The 27,340-nt window shown below is 40.9% G+C and overlaps 3 protein-coding genes across 4 annotated transcripts; 2 read left to right on the top strand and 1 right to left on the bottom strand.

Annotated features, from left to right (window-relative positions):
• Positions 1-283: 283 nt before the first annotated feature.
• Positions 284-7,240, bottom strand: nop53 (NOP53 ribosome biogenesis factor). Of its 2 annotated transcripts, none has more exons than XM_079165724.1 (12): positions 6,796-7,240; positions 6,129-6,205; positions 5,889-5,988; positions 5,294-5,496; positions 4,581-4,636; positions 4,370-4,465; positions 4,111-4,212; positions 3,852-4,007; positions 3,063-3,238; positions 2,026-2,092; positions 1,600-1,676; positions 284-1,468 (listed from the first exon to the last, which is right to left on the bottom strand). In XM_079165724.1, the coding sequence occupies exons 1-12, from the start codon at positions 6,999-7,001 to the stop codon at positions 1,408-1,410; spliced, it is 1,377 nt and encodes a 458-aa protein (XP_079021850.1). In that variant the 5' UTR covers positions 7,002-7,240; the 3' UTR covers positions 284-1,407. The 2 variants fall into 2 exon arrangements, with proteins under 2 accessions (XP_079021850.1, XP_079021849.1); XM_079165723.1 differs by having other exon boundaries at positions 5,889-5,991; positions 6,796-7,229.
• Positions 7,241-7,552: 312 nt separating this feature from the next.
• On the top strand, positions 7,553-10,504 carry LOC306700658 (histone H3.3A). The gene is made up of 4 exons (XM_079165736.1): positions 7,553-7,706; positions 8,631-8,774; positions 9,325-9,478; positions 9,571-10,504. Exons 2-4 carry the CDS (start codon positions 8,647-8,649, stop codon positions 9,697-9,699), a joined length of 411 nt encoding a protein of 136 aa, XP_079021862.1. The 5' UTR covers positions 7,553-7,706; positions 8,631-8,646; the 3' UTR covers positions 9,700-10,504.
• Positions 10,505-11,101: 597 nt separating this feature from the next.
• LOC306700659 (histone H3.3A) lies at positions 11,102-14,189 on the top strand. Its single transcript, XM_079165737.1, has 4 exons — positions 11,102-11,237; positions 12,128-12,271; positions 12,397-12,550; positions 12,643-14,189. Exons 2-4 carry the CDS (start codon positions 12,144-12,146, stop codon positions 12,769-12,771), a joined length of 411 nt encoding a protein of 136 aa, XP_079021863.1. The 5' UTR covers positions 11,102-11,237; positions 12,128-12,143; the 3' UTR covers positions 12,772-14,189.
• The last annotated feature ends 13,151 nt before the right edge of the window (positions 14,190-27,340 follow it).

Genomic DNA, 27,340 nt, shown 5'->3' with positions numbered 1-27,340 from the left:
CACGCTAAAGTTAGCTACAGAGTTGCTAGAGAGGCTGTTGCTTTAGCTTACAGCGCTTATAAACGTGTTCCATGGATTTGCAGAAGCACGTGTCATAATACATGTAAAGATAAACGGATGGTGAGGCCAGCTTTGTCAGTAAAGATGTTACAAGTTGGTATTGGAGGTTTAGTAGAACAATAGATATTTCATCCAAGGACGCATTATTAAGACTGGGGGACTTTCAGTCAGAGATTAAATACAATAGTTTATTATTACAGTGGCTGTGGTAAAGGATTCATATTATCCTCACCGCTGTGTATTAAATCCTATAAGTAGAAAAGTAATGAAGGAAGTTCCTTAGGGACAAACTGTGGCTTTATGAGTCTGCAGGTTAATTCATCAGCAGGAAGTTGGCACATCGATAAGCTGCTGAACTGGGAGGTGGTCAATGTTTCTCTACACTTGATTTGGGGGGGGGGGGGGCTGATTGAAGCAGCTGAGTGTGCAGGGGGGCTTCTGGAGGTAAAAGATTACATTTTCACACCGATTAACAGATAAGCTTTGGCGTAGCTCCAGGCACCATGTGTGTGTGTGTGTGTTTGTATGAGTCTCTGTTCACACCAGCACGACACTGAAGGCAATTATGGTTTTAAGCCAGCGGGTCAGAATCAATTATCACACACCAATTCCCTCAAACCAAGCTGTCTTTTTTTTTTTTTTTTTTACATCTAAGATAATGAAAAAAATCATGAATCTACTTCAACTCTTAATGACGCAATCTAATTATAGTTTAAAAATGGGCATTTTCTTTTTAATTATCTGTTGCCTCTACTCTTAACTTTATGCTGCATGTTAAACCAGGTGTCGCAACATTTAAAGCAGCAGCACAGAAACTGCTCAAATACGGAGGAAATACCTTAAAAAACATATTTTAATGCACGAAGAAATGTAGGTTATGATATATTAACATGTTTGTTTGCATGATACATTTAATCCACTGCTGTGGATACTTATTCTATTATTGGTGCTACTACAGCTATTACTCATATGTATCCTTTGTCATGTGGATTATGGTGTAATTCTATTATGTGTATTCTGTACACATGACATCTATTGTACTTGTTATCCTGCTGCACTGTACACTATAAACCCTTAGAAAGCCCTTTTCCTGATAAGAGTTCATATTACATAACACACACAGGGAAATATCAAACATGCACCAGAACAGGAAATGCCTCCTTTCCATTTCACTTTATCTCACTGATGTGACATATTAATCAGTTAGCAGTTGGAATCGTCTGAAAGGGTCAGACAAGCCCTCAACGGTCATTAAGATGAATATATACACAGTTCTATTATGATGCGTTTGTCTTTGAAATGCTGGCCAGCTCCTTGTGTTCGGGTCCTTTGGTCTGCGGGTCAGCTTTAAGTGATCTCTCTGAAAGCCCTCTTCTCCACGTACTTCAGCTTCAGTCTCCTCTTGAACCTAAGAGACGGCGGGAGGGAGGGAGGGAACACACATTTAAAAATAAATAAATCAATACCCTCCGTATGAATGTGTACATCCCGCAGAGCCTTTGAGGCGGCGTTACGTAAGAGCGAGGCCAAGGTCCTTACTTGGCTCTCTCTCGCGGTTCGATCAGATTTCTCTTCTGCAGACTCTTGAAGCGGTCCTTGAGGACACTGCCCTCTGGCTGCAGAGTGCCGGCGTTACAAGGGGTGAGAGACAAATCCACGTCAGACAAAAAAAAAAAAAAAAACACTCGGCGAGCAACTCCCACCCGAATTATAAAACCCCATTCTGGCCACAAAAGGCTGATTTCAAGTATTATTCAGAGACATAATGGCAGGAAGATAAGAGAAGAATTTTCCACATGAAACTGTAATGACCCCTGTGGGGGGAAAGTGGGTCGTCACAGTATTACAGAATAGGAAAAGGCTTAGAATAAGACAATACAGGGGGCTGAAGATAAAACAAAACTCATTACAGATAAAGACTCGTCCCACTGGCAGAGAGGTCACACTGGATGAGCGAGCGCGTACCTTGAGTTGTCTCAGGGAGCCGGCCAGCTCGTCACTCAACTGGACCTCCATGTCCTGAGCCTGGAACCTGCAAATAAAGAACCGCACGGTTACAACTCATTCCAGAGTGAACACGAGATTCCTCCACATAAAGCATTAATTAGTACCAGAATATGTCATTTGTGTGGCTGAAATAACACTGGAGCGCAAATAAAAACTGATCTGCTACCGGTCTCATGATTCGAGGTCTTATTAAGAATAACATTGATGCCAATTAATATTTTTAAAGCTGATGGGGGGGGATGTTGCTCAGTCACTTAGCATCTAACGAGCGTCCAACTAAACCTGAACTTGCAGTGGTTTAAAACACTTTGCTAAACCTGGGCCTGGTGTGTGCAAGAGTCTGGCCTCCATCAGTAGTTAATTAAATGGCCTCATTATTTTGTTTTTTATATTTTTGCTTCTCGCATCAAATCACAAAATATTGCATAATTTTGTACACTAAACCTTTGACATTTTAAATCAGACAATCAATACAACATCATGGCTGGAATACACCGGCTTCCTAACGGTCACGTTAAGATTCCTGAAGTTACTTTTAAAACCGTGAATGCTTTGGCTAGGATTTGTGATCATGTGACACTTTATTCTGCACGAAGGGTAACTCAGGTCTGGCAACCACGCTCTGCAAAAACATTGCTGTGACACGTACAGCTAGTTGTATAAGTTATGCTATACCTCAAATTATTTCCTCGTCAACAGACCTAAATTAAAGGTTGTGCAAGTTGCTTGGCTTTAAATATTTTCACGGTTCAGATCAGAGTAACGTAGATCATCCTCAATTAAACCACGTCTGCAGTAAGTTAAGTTAAACCTCACATATGATGCCCTCTGGTGGTGATTAATGAGGATTTCACACCTGGAAAAAAAATGATTAGTCAGTTTGGTGTCTCTTCCGTCTCTTGAGAGTCCTCCAGCTTCATGAAAGTGCAACACTAACTCCCCGAGTGGCCCTTCAACATATGAACATGTGGGATAAGAGTGTCAGAGGTGCGTACTTGAGTTTGCCGAGACGTCTGGGTTGAGCTTTCTGGGCCTCCTGGTTGCTCTTGCGTTGTATCTGTTTCTCCTTGGTGTCCTCTTCCTGCTGTTTGATGGACGTCTTTATGGAGCGAAGCTGGAAGAGCTGCTGCCGCTTGTCAGACCGAACTCTGTGGGCCTGTCGCCGTTGCTCCTGAGGGGGAAGAGAGGAGGAGAAACGGAGAGGAGGGATGTCAGATGGTGTGTGGAGCATCGACAATATGGCAACTTTGAGTAAAAAGTGACACATTCACAAGTTGTTTTACTTTTAGTACACAGTGCCACCCTTAAAAAGTACAAACTGTTCCATGCAGTCAATTGGGACAAACTTCTTCTGTATAACGATTTATCTTTAACTTCGACCCTCTTGCTTATATACACCACTTGTGTAGAGGATTGTGGATCAGAATAGCAGTTTAAACCCTTAAATAATGAACAGATTATCAAAAAACTAATTTCAGCCGACGAACCATTCAATTGTTTCAGATCTCCGTTCAAGTGCTTCTCTTCAAGTTCCACCTTTCAGTTTTAGGAGTTATAAACCCCACCTGATATAATTATAATAAGCTATATCAATCTCAATAATCTGATGTGAAGAACTACAAATGAACCTGATAAATAAATAAGTGGTATTATTTCTATGAATAGTTTGTATTCACATCATTTACCCAATCAGTGAAACAGTTTCATTACTTTTATAGTAGAATCCTCTGAACTAAGACATTCATGAAGTAAAAGTCTTTAAAAAGTTTAGACTGTCGAGGTACCTTTATTTTGTCTGCCCTCTCTTTCTTCCTCTGCCTCTCGGTCTTCTTCACCGCCACTACGATGGCTCCAACTGCCACACCCTCCTCTTCCTCATTAGCGCCGTCGTCATTCTCCTCTTCCACGAGGCCTTCCACCTGCTCTCTCAAGACCGTCTCCTGCAGAACAAACACTCACGTTAGTTAAACTTAAAGAGACCTAAACCTCCACGACAAGAGTATAAACCGAAGATGACGGACGAGCTGGAATAGTCATCTGCACCTCTGTTGCTATGTGTTCTCTGTTGACCGCCAGCTGTTTCACTATTTTGTCTTCTTCCTTCTTTTTCTTGACCTCCACCTCGTGGGCCACCTGCAGCAAAGCCTGTGTTCACAGAGCAAGAGAGGAGAGAGTCAGGGCAGCTCATACAACAAGACAAACCATGAACATGTTCTTTAGGCAACTTTATCGGAACATACATCTGCATAAATGAGCCGTTTCTTGTACAGATATGCGAGTGCGCTGTAGAGCTGTGACTGACCTGATGGGAGAAGAAGTCTGGGTTGTAGGATCCTCCAGGAGCGATCACCTCCACCGCAGGAAGCACGGACGGCTTCTCATTCATCCTCTCCGGACGCTGACAAAACAGGGATGCAGACACATTAGTCAAAACAAACACACACATTCAATATAAAAGTATCAGTCCACAGGTGTTTACTTTGTAACTCACAAAAACAGATATTTGTTCTCACCTTGACACGCTTCTTTCCCGTCTGTTGAAGGTACCAGGGGTCGGCTGTTTCTTTGGCTACATTAAAAAGAGAAAGTTTCAAATATATGAGCATTTAAGTGCGCTAACGACAGATTATCAGGACTTGACAGCAAACACAGCGGCACAAGTCCACATCTTCAAACGTATGCAGCTACAAATCTATGATCCAGCGTTAGGTTCGTACTGACAAAGAATGAGGGAAACTACGATAACATTTCCATCCTCGTGTCTACATTTAGTTGTGGAGACTTAAATTAACATTTCACAAGGGTACATCAGGCCTCGCGTGTTTTCAATGGTCATCACAACTAGACCACCAACAGCCACTTCAGAAAGTTAAATAAAACCCTGGTGGCTTCCTCAGATCACCATCAGCTTACAGGGACAAGAAGCTCAGTACAGCTGAAGAAACCTTTAAGTATGCAGCCACTTGCAGCGTGCACACGGCTCACAGTAATAAGAACCAATACAATTATTATGGATGATTAATAATCTATTCATCCCTCTTTTCACAATTGGATCTTAACATAAACACTTTACTTCTTTGTGTGCATCCTCAGATCCCAAGTGACCGTTTACACAACAGTCACCTGAGCTCCATGTTGGTCTTCACATTCCCATGAAGGAAATACTGGGAGCGCAAGGATGTGATCATCACTGGACACACACACACTATACATGCACAAAACTCACACTCTGGTTTCCATATGTCGTAGTAGTCTCGCTCTGGGTTGTTGTTGGCCTCCAGCGCTGCCTTCTTGGCCGTCCCGTCGAGCGGCTGTCTGGGCAGCAGCCGTTTCTCCCTCCGCGGCACCACACCTTTGGCTGCCAGCTGCTCGGCCTTCTGGGCAATGCGACGGAGTTTCTTGGCGTTAGGTAGCTGGTAGGCCAGCACGCTGGAGGAGGGAGGCAGAAGACATGAGATGATGACACACGATGGAGAGGAGCAGCGAGGTATCGAAACCAGGCCGGTTGGACTCGACAGCGCCTACTCTATGATGCGCGTTTACATATCCTCAGATCCCAGGACACCGTTTACACAACAGTGTCCTGAGCTCCTATGTGTTGACTTCACATTCCCACGAAGGAAATACTGGGAGCGCAAGGATGAGATCATCACGGGACACAACAGACACTCGTTTGCTCAAAAAAATAACCCGATCCTTTTACAAACAGACTTGTTCTAACTAAATCCAACCCTCAAGATAACATTTTAGGAGGACACTGGGCTCAGTTTCTCCTGAAAGTGAAGGAGGATAAAGCACAGAGGGCTGTGGGGGATACTTACTCTTTAGGTGGCGGAATGAGGGAGTCATGCTGCAGGATCAGGTCTATCCTCAGAGGACGTGACACCTTCCCGTTCCTCCTCTTCTCCACCACGGGTTCCACTACTTCACAGGGAAATACAGGTTACACACTTTTACGTACATATGTTTAAAAAAAATAAAAATACTATGAGACGAGGAAATGCATGACCCATCTGTAGGACCATGAACATGTCTGTTCTTTTGTGTAAATGTGTATTTACCTCTTAGTTGAGATTTCTTTGGTGGTCCAGCATCCAGAAAGAATAAACTTTCATCTGACTTCTCAGACAGCAGACCCCTGAAACACACAAATGTCATATTATAACTTTAGATTGTTTTATTTAGAACCAACAATGGGTTTCGATACAGTGAGTAATTTTCCAGGTGACTAACTATTAATGACATACAATTTCAAAAAAATTTCTAAATTGCAGTTTTTTCTAAAATCCCTAAATTATTCAAATGAAAGATGGAAATCATATCTGGGATCTGGAGGCAGCAGATGTTTTTTATTTCAAAACAAAAACATAAAACGTGTTAAACATAAATGTAACTAACGTTATTGGGGGAATGTGTGTGAAACACGACAAGCACTAAAGCCTAATGCTTGTTTATTATATAAGTATTATATTTAAGTCTTGCATACAGTCTAAGGCCTAATCAGAGACGCGTCCATCGGACACTGACCCACAGCTTCAGCACGAGTTGACTGAACGTGTTGTTTACGTGAATACAACGAGCCATAGACGTTAAACATAAACAAAACGTCCGTTACCTGAGATAACTTTAAGCTAACCCTTTTTTTTTTTAAATACTTTTAGTTTTACCTAAAGAGCGCAGGAATCACACAGTGTTCGTCTCCGCCACATTTAACTTAGCAAAACTCACCCCGTGGTCCTCTCCTGGAGTCTGACGTCTGCTAAGAAGCCCTCTACGTCGTTTATGTCGCTGTATTTGTTCCAGTTCTTCTTCTTGTTCTTGTTCAAACGCTTTCTCCGACCACCGGACGAATCTGCGGCGCCCGAATTGGACTTTAAATTGAGAAAACCTGGCTGTGAGGCCGCCACGCGTTTCAACCTCCTGATCGGCGCCATTGTTGGAGGACTTGAGAAAGAAGAAACGTTTCTTCTTCTTTTATGAAGAAGCGGTGGAGGGACGCAGACAGCGACGCCTGAAGGACGGACAGTGTAACTGCTGCATTAACTGTCCATTTAAATAAAAGTTTAAGTAAAACTTGTTTTTTTTCTTCTTCACTTTATCATATTTTATAATGTTATGATATATTTATTTACAACAAAGTACGGGTATTAACAACACATTGCATGATACTCAGAGTATTGGTGTGTTGGTTTAAATCAAAATTGTGTATATTCATTATAAAACATATATACAAATTGTCAATATAGTATTAAAAGTCTGAAACACCAAATATCACTCATTGTCTACTCTCCCTAGGACACCAATTGTGCTTTGGTTACTTTTTTTCTTTCCAGAAAAAATACATTTAATTAAAAAAAATGTAATAACCTAAACAAACACAAATGTAAATAATCAGGATTAAAAAAAAATAAAATTACTCAAAAATGACCACTTGAGTGTGGTCATTGTTTATCATGTTGCTGCATGTATGTAACGTGTTTGTCCCCAGATGCATCATGGGAAACGTGTCTCCTGTTGCTCTCCTATGTTCTTTTTCCTTTTTTTTGTCGTCCCTTCGTTTTATAGCGAGAACAACGCTTTAGAGACTCAAGAATACGTTCACATTTTTTGAGCCGCAATCTGTCACTAAGTTCCCAAAGGTAAGTAGCACCATTTCAATAAAACTCCGATCTATCATTTAACGTCGTGTTAGTTGTCGGATGGACGTGTTTTTTCGTTTATTTTTGGTGAAAACGATAAACGCAGAGCGGTCGAGCCATTATCTGCCTGCTCGTGGAGACCTAAAAAAGCACTTGTGATCTGGTCACATTTGACTCGGAAATGCGCCTAGAGTGAGGGGTCATCTGACAAAAAAATGTTCATCAAAAGATCCCCTGACATGTCTAGTATCATCTTCAAAAAGTATATTCCACTTTCACGCCGTGGTTTTTATACTCTTCCGTCGTTTTTCTCATCGATAACAACGATTTTTTCCTTCCCGTTTGCATTCTTCTAGCCAGCAGACAGCCATCATCGTTAAGGGGTGCTCGTTTGTTAACACCGGGCAGCCAACGCGGGCGGGGTCGCTTGGTTTTCCTTCAAAATAGCTCATTCTGAATAAAAAATCAAGGCTGGCGCGCAGCCGGGGAGCACGCTACGAAGAAACAAACGAACCCACGTTCGTTGCGCAAGGGGCGGGGTTTGTCGGGCCTTTATCGTGCTGTGATTGGTCGAAAGATTTGCAGCATCCCGCCTCTCGGGCTAGTTTACAGAGTGTGATTGGTTTACGCGATAAAGAGCGCTGCTATGATTGGATGCCTTAGCTGTCCGTTTGAAAGACAGTCATTACATAAGCTTAGGATATAATAAAAATAAAAAAAATAAAACCTGAGGCTCCTGATTCTGATTTATGTTCTTTTGTAACCCACTCTAACTGAAGACTAGTTTTCCATGTTGATGTAAAGTTCTATAGTAATGAAAATACAGCTTGAAAAGTACATTTTTATCCTTCACATCTTGAGCTATTCTGATTCACATGTGCCCTTAAAATTGCATTAAAGCAAACTTTTGTCACGTGTCTCCAGGTGATCTTCAGCAGCCATGGCCCGTACCAAGCAGACCGCCCGTAAGTCCACTGGAGGCAAAGCCCCACGTAAGCAGCTGGCCACCAAGGCTGCTCGCAAGAGTGCTCCTTCCACTGGTGGAGTCAAGAAGCCCCATCGCTACAGGTGAGCACTCGCGTGGTTAATCCGTTTGTGATGGAAAGATTAACAACACAAGGCACGCTACAGTTTTATTCCCCCTCTGTTGTATATGTGGATGTATAGTAAAACTCAACTGACTTACAGATGGACTCAAGTAGCTTTCCTGCAGACCCAAAGAAGCATTTTGGGACATACTTAAGCTTATACTTTTACTTCTACTCTATGAACATACTGTCACAAAACACAGTAGTTTATGTACATTGTGTATTTGGACTGTTATGTGGGGAACATCTGAGTGGAGCTGATATTCTATCCTGTGGTTTCTCTCAGACTCCTACTAGTAGAAAAAGACTGAGAGTGGGGTTCAATCATTCAGTTGCCCTACCAACAGTATGCGGAGGTGCAAGGTGAAGATGAAAAATAGTGCACAAAATTAAAGAGTAATGTGTTCTGTTAAAAAAAAATCCAAGAAGGATAACATGTGTTATGTGCAAAAAAAGCAGGTCGAGTTGAGCTGCTCCCATCTCAAATTTGTACATATATGTATGATTTGATTTTTGCTATTCCTCTCCAGGCCCGGTACCGTGGCTCTGCGTGAGATCCGTCGTTATCAGAAGTCCACCGAGCTGCTGATCCGCAAGCTGCCCTTCCAGCGCCTGGTGAGAGAAATCGCCCAGGACTTCAAGACCGACCTGCGTTTCCAGAGTGCAGCCATCGGAGCTCTGCAGGTCAGTAGCTCTCACCGTTAACAAAAAAATGACCAAATAATAACACGTTTTAATCATTGAAACCTAAATGTTTTTGCCTGTGTCATCTGCAGGAGGCCAGCGAGGCCTACCTGGTGGGTCTGTTTGAGGACACCAACTTGTGCGCCATCCACGCCAAGCGTGTCACCATCATGCCCAAAGACATCCAGTTGGCACGTCGTATCCGCGGGGAGCGCGCTTAAAATGTTTCCCAATGTTATCTGCTGTCCTTTCGTCCCGTCACCACTCTTTACATCCCCGTCCTCCCTCTATACTTAGTAGTTTGGTTTGAGGTCCTATATATATATATATATATCGTATGATTGTAATAACCGTAAAATGTGTGATCATGTCTTCTTTGGTGCTACTAGTAGCAAGGTTTCCTTAGAGATGTCTTCATGTACGTTTTGAACTTTTGAATCAGTTACACTTCTAACTAGCTAGCTCACAGGTTGTTATCTCCATGCATCAGGTGTTTTTGCAAGCCAAGAATAGTGTGTGATTTGAGATGAATAGGAAATTGCATTAAGATTTTAGACATTTTCATCTTTAGATGGACATTTACATTCATATAATGGGTCTTCTGATTTTTATTTTAAATAGAGATTTGTTGTAAAAGTAGTGATTTCTCTTTTTTCCCTCCTTTTTCTTTCTTTTTTTACAATAATGGTGTATTTCTACTGTTAGTGTTAAATGTATGAAAATACAAAAGTTTGATTCTGGTTGTCAATTAGAAACGTCATTGTGCTATGATGACACTGCATTTTTTGGCAGAATCAGCGGCGTATATGTAGCAGACCTATGGTGATCATATTTTGATTTTCAGCCACGTTATGATGTCCAGGTAATGTTTTGACTTTTTGTTCCTCTCTCAGGTTGATATGATAACCTATTTTTTTTCTTTTTCTACCGTGTTTTTGATTTATGTTTTCAGCCATTTTTAAAAAGCTAAATATTTGTACTCGAAATTCACAAACATAATAAACGGATTCTTGTGGTTAAATAAGACATATGAGTGGATAACTTACAATACAATGATATTCATATTTGAGCAGAAACAATTATGAACAAAGCTCTTCTACATCTTATTTGATAATTTATTCAGATTTTTCAAGCAAGCAGATATCCCAAATAATAGTTTTTTGCAGCCCTAATTCACATTATTGTGCATTAATTTAGAACATTTCTATTATCACACATCCTTCCAGTAACAAATGCTGCTTTTTCAACAACAAAAAAGGGTTTGTAATAATGAATGAATATATATATATATATATATATATATATATATATATATATATATATATATATATATATACACACACATAGTATAGTGCAAACAAGAGACATAATTAAAAACAAGATCAAAACAAGTATTATAAATAAGTAAGAAATCCACAATAACTAAAATATTATATATACAGACAGAATTGTTGTTGCAATATTATACAGACAGAATAATTGTAGGGCAAAAAAAAAAAAAGTATTAGCTTTTTTTTTTTTACTTATTCGCTTGTTATTAATAAAACTAAGTCGTACTAATTACGACAAAACGTACATCAAACGGCTAAAAGAGACCACATTATTATTATTGTTGTGACCGCTGTTGCATTGTGGGACAGTTGATTGACGCGGCGGCCATTTTCCCCGCTGGACGCTCTGCTTCCCATTGTGGATACGAAGAAGAAAATAAGAGACAAGCGAAACATTTCTCACGACTTCTACTTACTTTTCCCCCCAGGTAAGCCACTCGAAATCATTCGCGGGGTTCGTGAATGTACTTTACATTTTTTAAGTTGTATTTTATTTTATTTTTTAGTAACATTTAACTGTGAAAAAACTATAATTTTGTCGTGTGGAAAGAAACAAACAAACACGGGCTTGTCGAAACGACGGGTGAAATGCAGTCTTCTCTGCAGCCGTTGAGATTCAAATTATGCGCCCGGTTCAGCTCGATTCTACGCAGCCGTTAGGGACCGTTGGGCTTTCCTAACCCTATCTATGAGTTCCTTGAAATGTCTTGTGTGTCTTTCTCTTATTTCCCGATACGCTCGAACTGCGGTTATCTGTCAAATTGAAGTTGTTTATGCGCTACTCCTTTAGCTCTTCTGCCCTCGGTCTTTATCCCGTTTGCGCATCAAACCGCCGCCATCATCAGAGCTGGGGTGGGCGGGACCTAGCAACAGTGGAAGGCAAGCTGTAGCTCCCGCCCACTTTTGACAACTCTGCCCGCTAATTGGCCCAAACGTTATATTTTTAGCTACGTATTGGTCTCCCAGCCAATAGTACCGTAGTTCGTCTTTGACTGACGTTTGTCAGTCCGATAGTGTTAGGGATTGTTTTGTATGTTTACTTCCCGAAAAAGTTAACTTAATTCAAGTTGCCTGTTCCCGTTTAAAAACTATACAACATGTTTAATTTGAAATATGTGTATTTGAAAGGATTAATAATCACACTCAGGAAGTGTAGGAGTATCAAACCAACAAAATAAAGCTATGAAGACATATTTGCATTACTTTCAGAGTATACAGAGTAAACAAAGCTAAAAGTAGATGTAAAGGAGAACTCTTGATTATTAAATATGCAAAATAAACCAAGGCCATTTATCCTGCTTTTCTAAATCTTTTCCAGGTGATCTTCAACAGCCATGGCCCGTACCAAGCAGACCGCCCGTAAGTCCACTGGAGGCAAAGCCCCACGTAAGCAGCTGGCCACCAAGGCTGCTCGCAAGAGTGCTCCTTCCACTGGTGGAGTCAAGAAGCCCCATCGCTACAGGTGAGACGGTACCTCACAATGGTGGGGACAAAACATATAAAATAAGACAAAAAAAATGTTTCTAGAAAACAAAGAAGTACAAAAAAAACTCACAAAATCATAAATTTTTTGCCAATCTTCTCCAGGCCCGGTACCGTGGCTCTGCGTGAGATCCGTCGTTATCAGAAGTCCACCGAGCTGCTGATCCGCAAGCTGCCCTTCCAGCGCCTGGTGAGAGAAATCGCCCAGGACTTCAAGACCGACCTGCGTTTCCAGAGTGCAGCCATCGGAGCTCTGCAGGTCAGTAGCTCTCACCGTTAACAAAAAAATGACCAAATAATAACACGTTTTAATCATTGAAACCTAAATGTTTTTGCCTGTGTCATCTGCAGGAGGCCAGCGAGGCCTACCTGGTGGGTCTGTTTGAGGACACCAACTTGTGCGCCATCCACGCCAAGCGTGTCACCATCATGCCCAAAGACATCCAGCTGGCACGTCGTATCCGCGGGGAGCGCGCTTAGACGCCCTCCCCTCCTCTTGGTCTTTCTCCCTTTTTCACCTCTTCCTGCCCTTCCTTCACCAGTCTGTCTCTCGTTCCCTCACCCGCTCCCTCCCTCTCTCCCTCCTCCCTGTGTTAGTAGTGTGTAGAGGAAAACTGATTATATTATGGAATAAAGTGTATAGTCGTGTTTTTCTTAGTGCTCTCTGCAGCAGACTTCTAGGGTACTCTCTCTTTTTTGTGCATGTACCGACTCTTTGGTGATGAGATCTCCTCAAGCACACGTCTCCTGGTTTGCACTTGTCTCTAATCTGACTCTGCGGGGGTGAGGATGACTTCTGGATAGAATAAGAGAAAACAAAACATGGACTAGAACAATGCAAATTTGGGCGGGACAGCCAGGAGGAGAGGATGGGTACGTGTCTGCTGGGGGACGTTTGTCTCTTTTCTGCAGCAGGGTGCTAGAAGAACTTACCAGGTCCTCTCCTCCTGCTCTCTATCCTCCGCCAGCCTCGCTCAGAGACGACGGTGTTGGTCTCTTTCCTCAAGATGGCCGAGGCTGTATTTTCTGTCCCTGTCTGTGTCTGCATGAGTGTTGGTTCTGATCACCACAGCATATTGTACACAATCCATCAGCATCTTTTTGGAGAACTTGATTTATGATTACCATATTGATCATTGTTGTCATTCATCGGGTTAGGGTTTTTGTTTTGTTTTCTTTCAAATGAGTCTCACTTTTTTTTTTTTTCACTTCAAAGTATTTGTAGATGACGTGGAGATGGGGGGATAAATCAGATTACAACACCGACAGTACAAAAACAAACTGATTTGAAGATATTTTTTTCTACTGAGATGTGAAGCTACTGACTTGTTTTGGCACCAAAGTTTGATCCTCTTGTAGAAGCTCTTTTCCTAACTGACAGAAGAGTTTAACTTCACCTGTTGTTGTGGTGTTCAAATTGGTTTTATCTAATAATTTAAAGCCAAAGCTTGAGAGCTCAAGTATGGTGTCAGAGATGCTTTTGTAGCAGTGGCTCATTTTTTAAAATACAAAAATACCTTTTTGTAACAAAGGTTCATCTAGGTTTGTAACGTTCTTCAAAACCAAAAGCTCTCAAAGTGTGAAAATCATAATTTTTTAAACAAACTAACTGATTAAAATGTGAACATGTGTTGTAAATCAGTGTTACATGATAATAATACTGGTGTTTTCTGTATACGTCCCCCCTTTGCTTCTATTTTTTTCTCCGGATCAGTCGATCGTCTGTATACCGTTTCTCAGGTCGTCTTGTCACCCGTTTAACTTAATTTTAAAATTTATTTTTGCTCAATTTGATTTTCTTTTTCTTTTTGAAATGTTGAGGATGATGTTTCAACTAAACAATGTTTGTAATTTCCAGATTTGTCATATAAGGTGGTAATAAATGGATGTTACACACACTCTGTCTCAGTGGTACACACACACACACACACACACTTTTATTATCATAATAATACATATAATGTCCTTTTATCATGAGACTAACAGTTAAGAGAAAAGTTACAATACTGGTCATACACCACTGTTCAATAAAGCTTTCATCTTCACGACAACAAGCTCTAATTCTGTGTAAAACTATTTTAAATGTAACTGCCGAGGCAAAAACAACCCACGGAATTAAAATTGGCACCAAAACCTCAAAGTATCTCCTGCTTAAGAGACCGATATTTTTATGTTGGCAGCACCATAGAATAAGAAATGCTCCAAACCTACACAACCGTTCCCTGATTGACAAACTACAAAATTCATTGCCTTTATTCTACCATTACAAAATATGACCTATAATCCTGGATCAATAAGTTCCTCATTGATACTGAATTCACTCTGTGGATCCTGAAGGCCCTTCCACCACTAGATGGCAGTAAAACACCACGTTTGTCCCACGCTGAGGAACGGATGGACCTCCTGCTGATGTTAAACTGGAGTGAATTAGGACAGTGTTATTAAATGTTTATCCCAGTGCCGTCGCCTTTCTTCTTCATAAACATAAACACACTTACATGTATTTTCCACTTTCCATCTTTGTTATTCTACTAATGGATTATGATTAATACCAATTTAAATCAACAGGAATTCCACTCTTTACACATTTTGTCTGATGATACAATTCTACTCAGAAGCGACTTCATTACCCGATTTTTTATTTCTATCTGGAAAATAGTTGTGTGCCCATTTTCTCTCACACACAGAAACAAGAACACACACACACACACAGACATACACACAGACGTGAGACTCCAGCATTACAATTAATATCCTTTTCTGGCTCGACGTCATTCCCCTTATCAGTGTTTCATTTCATCCTTCTACTTCCTTGATTAAAAGGGATGAAGCCATGCCCTCAGCCATATTCATTACAATGAAACACACACACACACACACACCATGTCACCGTGGCCCCGGCTATACTCATTACAATGAAACACACAAACAAACATCTAATCAAACACCAGCTTTTTAATCCTGTTGTTTTGAATGGGCAACACAGTGTTGGGCAACACAGTGTTGTGGACAGACACACACACACACACACACACACACACACTCACTCACTGTCAATCACTACATCAGGGTGACGGTCAGCGCTGTCTCCCCCCCAGTTAAGTGTTTCAGGAATCACAGTTCAGTGTTGTTCTGATTGATAGTTCAAATGATTTTAATGAGCCACAATTTGAATAAGTCAATTGTCTTTATAGGACAGAAGTTGGTTTATAGAAGAAACAGTGATGCAGAATTTGTATATGTATCCTTTTTTCCCCAATATGTTTTGTGAAGTTTGCATTTGTAAACGTTGGACATTTCTGCTTTATTGTTAACTAGTTTGTGTGCAGTCTCAATCCCAGCCCACTGATGAGGTCGGCCATTTGTAGCTTGTAGTTTATCGGTTACTGTGGCGGTTAATAGACTAAACATCAGCGTCACACCGTCCATTATATGTTCCACCTCAGCACAAAGTACAGTACAAGTACTCACTGCAGGTATATACTGTATGTCTAGCTGTTATCATTTCAAAGGTACTTCATTCATTACATCTATTCTGAGAATGTTTACAGTTCTACTGTGAAGATGTTGTAAACCAATGACAAGCCAACCACGTAATGATTCATACAATCTAATCTCTTCTCATTTGTATTCATAAACGCACATTTTCCAAGATGACAGTGAGGTTTTCTTTCGGGTTTTTTTCAGGATTTGGACCCAAACACTTGAAGAAAACTCTGGTCCAGAACGTGTGACCAGGATTGTCAGGCTTTTATTGATCTAAAAAGACTTCATAATAATGAATTATGATGTTTGAATTATCTCGTCCACTGAGTTTCCATTTTTGCAAACTAGGAGTTGGAGCTCTAAATGAGCAAGAGAGGTAAACAACGGGCCTATGGCGACGTTATGTTATCATCACCAGCCGTAGATCAAAACTTTTATAATTTAGTTTTGTTCATCTGAAACATGCAGTGTGTGTGTTTACATCAGAGGAGCATCATGTGAAACTATGACTTTGTGACTCATCAGCAGAGTGATGTCCTAATGGACCGTACATGTCCATCTAAAGTATGTGCATAGTTATTTTTTCCTAATTGTTTGTCCATGTGTGTGTGTGTGTGTGTGTGTATGTATGCGTGTGTGTGTGTGTGTGTGTGCACAACTGTGTGCGTTCGCCTTCCACCAAGGCCTGCATAGTGGCGCTCCATCTGTGGCACTCAGGGGATTAAAGCCAATCTGTCTGTCTGCCGCTCAAAGTGCTGACCGTCAGACCAGCACCAGATTAACACAGTGCTGGGATTGGTACGGGGGGGGGGGGGGGGGGGGGGTGCATGGGTGAGGAGAGATGTAGTGTGGGTGGAAGAGAGAGGTGGATGGATGTTGAGGAGGAGAGAGATATGTGTGTGTATGTAAGTGTGTGTGTTGGGGGAAGATGGGGGGGCAGGTTGAGAGGCCAGCCCGTGATTAGTACACAACTGGCACAGTGTGTGTGTGTGTGTGTGTGTGTGTGTGTGTCTTTAGGAAGGGAGGGGGCTTATAGGGACAGAAGGGGAAGAAGGACAAGGGACAGATGTACAGTAGGCCTTTATGCTGGGTGGATTGGGGGTCACAGTGAACACATAACCCGGTGGAATGAGGAGTTTCTGAGGTAGTTTTTTTGCGGCTGAACGAGACCGTAAGAGCGTAAGAGTGCAGTTGCAGTGGTGGAGCAGAGATAATAGATGGAGACACTTTAAAGTCGGTTTAAAAGAGAAATTAACCCGGAAATGTTAAGAGCAACTTCCCCTCCTTTACGTCATTAAGAGCTGGAGCTACAGTCCACATTTCATGGAGGACACTGTAAGTTTTCTGTGAATCTTCCACTGCAGCTTCAATGTGAACATAGACGCTACTGTATTATAAAGGCTTCAGAGTACCAGGTCCTACTGTGTGTCATACTCCTCCGAATGGACGGAGCTGGGACGGGTTGCAGGGTGAATCACACAAATGTGACAGTCTCTCCTCAAAGGCATTGATGGTGCATGCAAAACAAAAAATAACACACAGTAAGTTTGTAAAGATTGTAAAAAAAGAGAGATTGAGGACGTTTACTCTGTCACATATCTGGCAATAACAGCATTAAATGGTCCTGATTATTGAATTTCATATCGAGTATCATTATAATGAACTAGTGTTGTCCAAACACATCCAAAGGCAAAAGTCTTCATACTTTTCCCAGATAGAGGGCTGCAGGAATGAGTCCTAAAACCCGGATATGAATTAGCATTTCTGCACTTCCTGGTTCCCTCGTCTCCAAGTCAATGGCCCAATCCCAATGTCCCCCCTAAACCCTGAACCCTGAACCCTCAAGGACTTACTGACGTCACCTGGTGAGTGTTTGAGCGGGAGAGACTGTGAGGCCTTGAAGTGGTGTAAATACGAATAGGACAGCACTTTGCTGCAATATATCACGTCACCATGAAAACGACAAAAAATATGATGTATAATTGTGGGTATTTATTTTATACTTTGTTCTCCCTGATTTGAAAGTCTTCCAGCCTCTTTCCTCACAAGATGAGAGGTCATTTCAAAAAATCTATTTACTCGTTTTTGTGAAAACGGCTTCAATGACAAAATCAAATATCTTCTGATTTCAAGTTTCTTTTTTGTTCCGTCTGTAACCCTTAATGTTTCTGTATACATGTGATATTCAGAAACATTAAGGGTTAAAGATGGAACAAAGAATGAACTTGAAATCAGAGGATATTTATTTATTTATTCATCAAATATTGGATTTAGTCATTGAAGCCGTTTGGACAAAAAGGAGTAAATAGATTATATGAAGTTACCTCTCATCCTTTGAGGAAAGAGCCTGGACGACTTTAAAATCAGGGAGTACAACATATAAAGTAAATACCCACAATTATACACGTGATAAAGTGTTGTCCCATTCGTATTTACACCATTTCAAGCCCTCACATTCTCACCCACTCACCCACTCACCAGGTGACGTCAGTAAGTCCTTGAGGGTTCAGGGTTTGAGGCTTTAGGGGGGACATTGGGATTGGGCCAACGGTTTTTTTTTAACGGGTTTTTGATTAGATGGTTAACACGAGCTTAAAAATATATTTTAAAAAAATGTTCTATGATATAAAACACATCAGTAGATTTCCTACTCAGAAGCTTTTACGCATCTTTAAAAAGACGACTGTAGTCCACATTTACAGCCTCGTGCTCATGGGACCGTGGTGTTATCCGTTTATAGTCTAACATTAGCTTTTTATTTCTGGTGATTTGCATTCACGTTTAAAAAAATCATGACAGTTGTGTTTATTTGAGAAAATTATCTTGCTGAACAAAACATCTCTGAATTATAAACGTGTTTTTTTCCACGGAGCTTATTTTCTGCAATAATCCAAAAGCCAATGGGAAAAAAAAAAATCCCGTTTGGCTTTTTGCCGAGGGAACCAGAGCGACGCTAACTTCCGGGTTAGCTTACAAACACATCACTTCATCTCCTCATAGAGAGACCGAACAAATAATACAAATAAGGATTTAACAGCTCAAACTTCCCGACAGTCTCTACTTGCAGGAATTCGTGATGCTGCACTGAAAGTGATAACGTAGTGTGATGAATTTAAATAGATATAAAGAGTTCAAACATTGTCATAATGTCACACCTGGCCAATCACTGCATTAGGTGTGTGTGACCGTCTGACTTAAGTTCCCGGAAAGTTGCAAAAAATTGTTGGACCAGCACGTGAGATGTTTGGCAGTAAATTGGAAAGACATTGGGGGGGGGGGGCGGCGGGGGGGGGGGGTTGTGTGTGTGCTGGGGGTTGTGGCCACGTTGGGAGGGGGAGGGCAGGGGGTTCAGACTAGATGAGATTAATGTAGTGTACTAGCAGTGCACAAAGAGTGGGGGTGTGGAGCGAGTCGGGCATCGCTCCCAGGGATTAACCATGTTCAGCCATTAGCACAACCTGCTAGCCAACCAGCAGCACGGCAGGGTTCAAACAGTCACGTATTAAAGGTACACAAACATCTAGTTCATGTGCAGTCGGTAAAAAAAAAAAAAAAGCTAAAAGTGGCTAAAACGCTTCAAGCTGTGTGTAAGGTAACATTTATACAAGTGACTCTCTCACATTATACTGTCATTTGATTCAGTGTTAAATAAAACAACAAATAATGATTCAAGTTGATGTTGTAGTTTGGAGTGCAGGAGCAAGATGAAGGCCGACTGGTGCAGTTAAATGATTTAATAAACTAAAGACTCACAAACTGAGAGTCCCAGATGCACACCGGTAACGAACAAACAGAAGTCCGTGCACGAGGGAAGACGACAGACGAACTGACAGAAGACAAACAGAGGAACTAAATACATGAGGAGAGGAAGGACATAACGAGGGACAGGTGGAACTGATGAGGGCGAGGAAGACAATCACAAACAAGGGCAGGAAGTAAAACAAGACACAAGAGGACTTTCAAACTAAAACGGGAAACAAACAATAACTAAAGACTGCAACAACTAAAACCATTCAGTGTGGGGTTCTAGTCGCCTTGTGCTGGACTATGAAATGTCAACTGTGAACCAGACAATAAAGCACATAAATATAAACGTATCGCTCACCGGTCATTCCACTCAACAACTCAACACAACTCAGGTTCAGAGGTTGCTAGACTGGCTTCAGTAGAGTCTGAGCTCAGATACTTAATTATCTATAAAACACCAAACCAGAAAACATAAAGGCCTCATCACAAAGCTGAGCGCCAGCATGCAAGTTATGATCCAGATAATATCCAACTGAGTCTGTATTCTGTATCGCTACTTTTCTATTTTAGTTTCTATTAGTCCACTGGTGTTAGTATCACTTCTTATACACTTCGTTGTTGTATTTTACTTTTTCTATTTTAGTTGAATTCTTTATTTTTATTTATTTATTTACATATTTACTCTTATTGCTATGTATTCTATTTTTTAATGGTGTCAGTATTATTTATCTATACTTAATAATTGTTTTCATATATGTTTTTTTCATTTTTATTCAATTGTTTTTTGCTGTTCTTCTGTTGTAATCTTTAATAAAACACGTTTGTGTAACACTGTTACTCTGGATTAATAGAGTTCTATCTCATCTTAATGACGATGTTTTTACAAAAACCCTTTGAATAAATTAAACTAAAGTATCCTGCCAATACTTCCATATTTATTCAAGCATCTGCATCATTGCACTTTTATCTCCATGTTCATATATATATACTTTTGTATATATATATTTATATTTGTGTAGATAGTAGTTAAATGTTTATGTTTACCTTTTTTCTACTTTGTGTCCTTGTTTTGTTTATTTGTCTTTGTACGTTGAGAGTAACGGGAAAAAACCCCGAATCAAATTCAAAGTTCAACTGCTGCTACTTGACAATAAAGTCCTTTTTCTGTATGTGAGCTGGAGGTTTCAAATCTTGTGTAACCTGCGTACTGGACCAGATTTAATGTACTCGCACCCTTCATCAGCTGAATGTGAAAACAAATCAGAGTCGAGGAGCAATAAGAAAAACACGTTTTTGAGCGACTCCATCATTCCAAAGTTCAGTCTCACTTGTAGTTCATGGCTGTGAGTTATGCTGATATAAAAGTGTGTGTGTGTGTGTGTGTGTGTGTGTGTGTGTGTGTGTGTGTGTGTGTGTGTGTGTGTCGCAGGCCATGTGCTTCTCCAGTCACACTGCGACCAGAAACCAGAGGGGAGGGAGAGGAGAACATACAGGAGTCTCTGTGAGTTGTGTTCTTTTATACAGCTTCCCCTAATGACCAGTTATGGCATCACATAAGACACACAGAGTAAAGGCAAAAACACACAAGTGAATACTGAGCAAACATGCATTGGATTGAATGGTGGAGGAAAATCCTGTGAAACTGAATAAACAGGTACCCCCCAAAAAAATAAAACATTAGAATGAACACGTTTATTTTCTTATTCTGTGTCAAAAAAAGTCACATAAGTCGTAATACAAGAATTCAAAATACATTACAGCTGAAAGATCCTGCTATATGAACCAAACTAGGAACATATTTAACATGAATTCATACATAATTAGTTTTTTTATTTATTATTTTATTTTATCGAAGCTCATTTATGACACTTGAAACGAGTTTTGTATTTTACATTATTTTATTTTAAATACTATATCATGATTATGAGATATTATCTAATCTTATATAGTGCCAAATAACTAAAAACAATGATGAAACAACACTGAAATGTGCTTCCATTTCATAGTTATTTAGGTTTTAAAATATACAGTGTATAAAGTAGGTCTATATATACAAAGTGTCATGATATTTAAACGATCAGCCATATGGCCACTGTGTTGTAACGGCCCTTTTATGTAAATATATAAGATTTGCAAATTATGCGAGACGTTTAACAGACTTTAGCTGTGATGCTTGAGGTTTTGGTACGTATATAAAGTGTTTTTTTATGAGGGTTTACACATATATATTCATATAATGACCCACAGTTCGTATTTATGTGAGAGTGAAGCCGCCTGCCCGTCACAAACAGACTGGTTTGTGCGTTTGTTGTTGGCAGCACGCAGACAAACTGGCATGTAAATAGCCACAGAGTCACAGAGATGAAACAAACATGTTGACTTGTTGTTTCCAGAAGTGTGTGCTGGTATGTGTGCGTGTAGGTGTGTGTGTGTGTGTGTGTGTGTGTATGACTTATATTTTGTAACTTAATGGAGGCACCCCCTGACCTCCACCCCTACCCCATCAGTTTGTGATTGGTCTCTGGCTCCAGCATCGGGGATTAGACCATGTTTCCCCACTTTACGTCCCCTGTTCTTCTTCTCTCTCTCTCTCTCTCTCTCTCTCTCTCTCTCTCTCTCTCTCTCTCTCTCTCTCTCTCTCTCTCTCCACATCACATGATCCGTTACATCACGGGATTGAGGTCAGAGCTGGATTAGGGCGAGCAAGAGAGGCAACGCTGGAATTACTGAAAGTGAGGGAGGAGATGCGGGAGGAGGAGGATGTGGGGGGAGGAGGGGGAGGGGGGCGGGTGGTTCAGATGGCCCACAAATGAAGAGAGGAAGAGAAAGAGAGAGAAGAAAAGAGAGATGGGAGATAACAAGAGATCGGGACAAAGAAAGAGGAGCAGGGAGGCAGAGGAAGGGGGGGATGAAGATATGCAGGGGTTTACACTAAAAGGGGGATTGAACAATGCAACGGTCTTGGTTTCTGATGCTCTAAATGCAGTAAAGTGTGTTCGACAAAGTGGAGCCACGTGAGAGTAAAACATTCGTAAGATCATTTTGCTGAAGATGTATCGGAGCATTAATGTGGTGGACTGATGGGGGCAGAGTTCAAGAGCTCAGGCAGGAACTTACTGCTCCGTAGTTTATGTTTATGTACTTATACGTGTAGAAAGTGCCTCTTTCTTTTTCAATGTTATTACACACACTAGCATGGAGGCTTTATTGAGCCATGCAGAATAAACATATTTGAGATAACAAATGCATTCATGCGTACTTTGAATGAACGTGGATTATTTCTCATTCTCCACACATGTAGTGCTGTTGTTCAAATTAAATGTTTTTAGCACTAAAACAAAAATAAAAAAGTGCCAATAACCAGATTTTAACAACACTTTACAGGCAGGGATTATCAATGTTCATATCATGGAGGAATTTAAGTCTTTAACATCACAGTTTACTCACAGTAAAGTTACCTCCACACATTGTTTAAGCAGCAAATAAAATACAAAGTGTAAAGTACGATAAACTTTGAAGAGTATTGTGAGAGCAGCAGCATCTGTCGAAACGCACCAAAATAGAGTCTCAAAGACTTAAAGTTTATTTAAACACTAAATGTGAGAAAAAAGTGAAACGTATTAATGTTTTCACTGTCGAGTTCAAGTCAGAAAACAGAAAAAAACATTCTCGTCTTTTCATGTATTTTAATTCTTCATTCATTCCAGATTTCAAATTCAACATAGAAAAACAACGTCAGAATAACAAGCATACATGATGAATTTGCAGAAATTTGGTTCGGCAATGTTCTGAATCAGTTTGTTCTAAATCAGTTTCTAAAATGATATAAAGTCTACTCCTCTGCTTGTAACCCGTTTTAAAGAGTTTTCATTGTGTTTTTAGAGGCCTGAAGAGGTGAACTATCCAGTAATTTGGTTCTAAAATGGAAACGGTTCGAAGAAAAATGATTATCGATATGTTTTGTTCTGGCTCTATAACTCCAGTGTTACACCCTCAGAATTATTCTCAGGTCGATTTTTAATAGAAATCTGATAACAGAAAGTGTACAGACTTTGACCTATTTAACGGTCCTCTGACATGTGTGAATCCTGCACGGTAACAGCACGTTAAAAGAAGAATTAGATTACGTCACAGCGTCTTTGTCCCGGTGAACAGTCGGGATGCTAAATCGAGAGATCAGGGTGAACCTTGTGAGAGCCAGACGACAGATTAAACTACTTCAAACATGGGCCCGAGGTTCTCCTGTGCTGCTGGTGTCCAACCCAGACACAACAAGGAAACATGGCTCTCGTCAGTGGAAAATGAGGAGCTCTTCACCTTTTAGCGTTATTGTTTATTGTGAGAGGAGGAAGTAGAAAACCACAGTGAGAAATAACAGCATCCGTTTTCCTTTAACTTACAATTTCATCTCCCGGGACGAGCTGTAAACGCTGATGTTTGGTGGACTTCATCTGCGTCAGGCCAGGGTTTTTCTTTCTTTTTTCTATTTTTATTTACAAGAGGTCAGAGTTTAATTAATGATACTTTATGTCCCATGATGCACTGGGCCTGCGAGAGCATCTGTCACCGGGGGGGAACATTGGAACCAATTTGTCATCTGGAGAGGGAGAAGGCTTTAATCCTGCCGATGAAAAGAGAAATGCCAGAGAAAGATGGAGAGAGAGATAGAGGAAGCTGATGATGATGAGGACGGAGCACGGAGAAGAAGAAGAAGAGGAGGAAGAGGAGGACGAGAAGGAGGAGGAGGAAGAGGGACACAGTAATCCTGTCTAATTCACTTAGTGTTGCGCTGAGGGAGCAGGACACTAAGAGGATTTGGGACATTCTCTAAATTAGATCAGCAAGAATAACAAACTGCAAGGAGAGGTGGAGTGGAGCGGAGGAAAGGGGGCACACTAGGAGAGGTGGCATGGAGGAAGGGCACGGTGAGGGAAGGTGGCATGAAGGAGGGACAGAAGAGAGAATGGCAGGAAACCTCTGAGGAGAGAAAATGTGTTCAAAACAAATTAAAAATAGTTTGTTGCCAGTTTGAATCAAGTCTGACAGGGACAAACTCACACCGCTCGCTCTTCCTTTAACATCTAATGTTATAGTTGGTGCCCTTGAGCAAGGCAGTCAACAACCCGAGCAGCTCAAAGGTGAAGAGTGCAGCTTATCGATGCTCGTATCGCCTTCACGCTTGTGTTTAATATTCCAAAACCATAATCCGGACGACTGTTGTAGTCCGACATACACATTAATCTGTGGGTCTGAAACTCTGACTTTTACTATTAGTGATATTAACTAGGTGTTAAGTTGTAATCTGCAGCAAAGCCCTCAGCAGAAGTGTATGCTGAGGTTGACAGTGGCTGGTTGATCCATTCATACTGTAATACTGATCCTGTTACCACTACTAGCTGCAGATCACTCACACCTACTTACTCTGCAGCGCCGTGTGATTTAGCAGCGTATTTAATGACATATGCAAATGGTGACATCTTTTTTTAAATTTATGATCAATTTGACTGTAATTTGGCAAAAAGACAAAGAGTTATCAATATTAATATGTATAATTATATAGTTTAGTATCACATACTGTATCTTCTGTGACATTTGTTCAACTGTTCTTTGAAGTTACAATGTTCCCCGCCTGATGTATTTGGTATTTTTGGAACGTTTGGGCTCTCTCATAAAAACATTAAATTGTATTTCTGTGGATTTGGATTTGGATGAGCTGCACAGCATGAATTTGTTAAGACTACTTCACTGGTTTAGCATTGCACTTCCATAACATCAAACTCGATGCCGCAGAACAGATATCATCCTTCTTTTATTCCACACGTTCTTCTTCCCTGGCGCCTACATTACCCACAATGCAACTCAATAGTTCTGTTCTCAGATTTGTGTGTTCTATGCTAGCATAGCGGCTAATGTAGGCTCGAGTCTCGAGCTGAAGCGAGCCTCGGATGTCTGGTGAGGTCACTAAATCCATTTTTCATGATTCCCAAATTTGTCGTCTTGACTCAAGTGACATCACATGAGGCAATGTATCGGACTTCCCACATCTTCCCCTGGAGACACAAAAGGCTCTGTACAACTTTGTCCACAAATACAGTCGTACTCTACTGTAAACAGACTTTAATGTGTAACATCATCAACGTTCCTCTTTATGATAAACTTGATGCACACGGTAAATAACACTGAGCATCAACACTTTCCGCTGATGCTCTAGACCTTCCAGCTCTTTTTGTGTTTTTATATTCACGTGATGAACCAAATCCATGAGGAACAAGTCCTCAGAGGCCGTGATGAAGATGAGATAAGATGGAACTTTATTAACCCCGAAGGATATTCTTGTTCCAACAGAAGAATGAGAAAAGACAATAGACCGAGAATATAAACACATATAAACAATAGAGTAATAAATATTCAGTGCATAACAAGTAACACTGACACCAGCGTATATCAATAAGAGTAGAATAGTAATAAGAGTAAGATACGTTTAGTAAAATAAGTAAACTAAAATAGATTAGTAGACAGAATGGATTGACTTTACGAAAACATGAAAACATAAAAAGGCTGTAAAACTATGAAGCTAATTTAAAACAATGTTTAAATGATCGCATAAATTTAAAAGCCACCAAGACGTGGAACAACTGTTTTTCTGTGTCACTCCTGGACGGACACATCTTGAGAAAGAATCTTGAGCAAACGTTTCAATACATTCACGATCCATCAAACAAAACCGGGCTGCAAATATTGTTTTTTATCGGCTGGTTTGACTTCTCACAAAACAGCACAAAATGTTCGTCACTCTGAAATAATCAGAGTTCAACTCTGTTTCATCATGGACTTAATTTTTTCATTTTATTCAAACCCAAGAATAAAACACTCTTTATCTTAGTTTTCTTCTGTCTGTAGCGTTGTTTGATCATGATTGTATCCGTACATATTGTGTGTGTGTGTGTGTGTGTGTGTGTGTGTGTGTGTGTGTTTGGGCGTGTGCTCAGAGCGTGCATGCTTGGCGGCGTTGGGATTAGGAATCGATTAAGAGGCAAATGGACTGCAGGCAGGAGGGAGGAAGCGGAGGAAGGGGAGGAAGGGGAGGAAGGGGAGTCCGGTCAGCGTGATTACAGTGTGCCTCCAGAGCAGGCTGGCCACCAGCTTGTTTGTTGGGGATTAGAGAGAGGAAAGAAATGAATCATATTTCTAAGTCCTGAGTGTATCTGCGTCTGTGTCTCTGTGCTTCCGAGTCCATATGCTGCTGAAGGGGGATTACAGGAGCACACCGTCTGAAGAGCACAGGGGGGGTCCATCTATCTATCTATCTATCCATTTATCCATCCATCCATCCATCCATCCATCCATCCATCCATCCATCTATCTATCTATCTATCTATCTATCGATATGTCCATCCATCCATCCATCATCTATCTCTCCTTGCCGACTCGACTATCAGTTACACCAAAATGATAAACATGAATTCATGTTGTTTTCTAGCTGTGTGACTTGGTAAATGAAGAATGAATAATAAGCTTGTGAGTGACCGTATAGTCTACGGCACTTTGTAATAAGCTTTTGGGCTCCACGTCCAGCGTTGTGCTGTATCACCGTGAGGCTGAACGTAGCTCTGTGTTCTCAGGCTGAATCCCAGTCAGAGGGCAGAGACTCACTGTTACTTGGCAGTCTGAGGTGCAGCGACCAGCCAAGACAAGTAGTACGGACCGTGGTGTAGCAGTGATCGGTATTACAGTAAGTATCTGTCCTATTGTGTTCGACTAGTCCCATCGAGCATTCTCACAGTGTGCAACGTGAAGGACGCGGCAGAGTGCAACA

This window comes from Pholis gunnellus (assembly GCF_910591455.1).
Source record: "Pholis gunnellus genome assembly, chromosome: 9".
Taxonomy (NCBI): domain Eukaryota; kingdom Metazoa; phylum Chordata; class Actinopteri; order Perciformes; family Pholidae; genus Pholis; species Pholis gunnellus.
This window is presented reverse-complemented; position numbering and strand designations above follow the sequence as displayed.

Excerpts from the sequence above, each read along its gene's own strand:
- LOC306700658 (XM_079165736.1), top strand. The coding sequence starts at position 8,647 with ATGGCCCGTACCAAGCAGACCGCCCGTAAGTCCACTGGAGGCAAAGCC. Across the intron at positions 8,775-9,324 it reads AAGAAGCCCCATCGCTACAG|GCCCGGTACCGTGGCTCTGC; the intron begins GTGAGCACTCGC and ends ATTCCTCTCCAG. Across the intron at positions 9,479-9,570 it reads CAGCCATCGGAGCTCTGCAG|GAGGCCAGCGAGGCCTACCT; the intron begins GTCAGTAGCTCT and ends TGTCATCTGCAG.
- nop53 (XM_079165723.1), bottom strand. The coding sequence starts at position 7,001 with ATGGCGCCGATCAGGAGGTTGAAACGCGTGGCGGCCTCACAGCCAGGT. Across the intron at positions 4,637-5,293 it reads CGACATATGGAAACCAGAGT|CCAAAGAAACAGCCGACCCC; the intron begins GTGAGTTTTGTG and ends TTTTTAATGTAG. Across the intron at positions 4,008-4,110 it reads GAGAACACATAGCAACAGAG|GAGACGGTCTTGAGAGAGCA; the intron begins GTGCAGATGACT and ends TTTGTTCTGCAG.
- LOC306700659 (XM_079165737.1), top strand. The coding sequence starts at position 12,144 with ATGGCCCGTACCAAGCAGACCGCCCGTAAGTCCACTGGAGGCAAAGCC. Across the intron at positions 12,272-12,396 it reads AAGAAGCCCCATCGCTACAG|GCCCGGTACCGTGGCTCTGC; the intron begins GTGAGACGGTAC and ends AATCTTCTCCAG. Across the intron at positions 12,551-12,642 it reads CAGCCATCGGAGCTCTGCAG|GAGGCCAGCGAGGCCTACCT; the intron begins GTCAGTAGCTCT and ends TGTCATCTGCAG.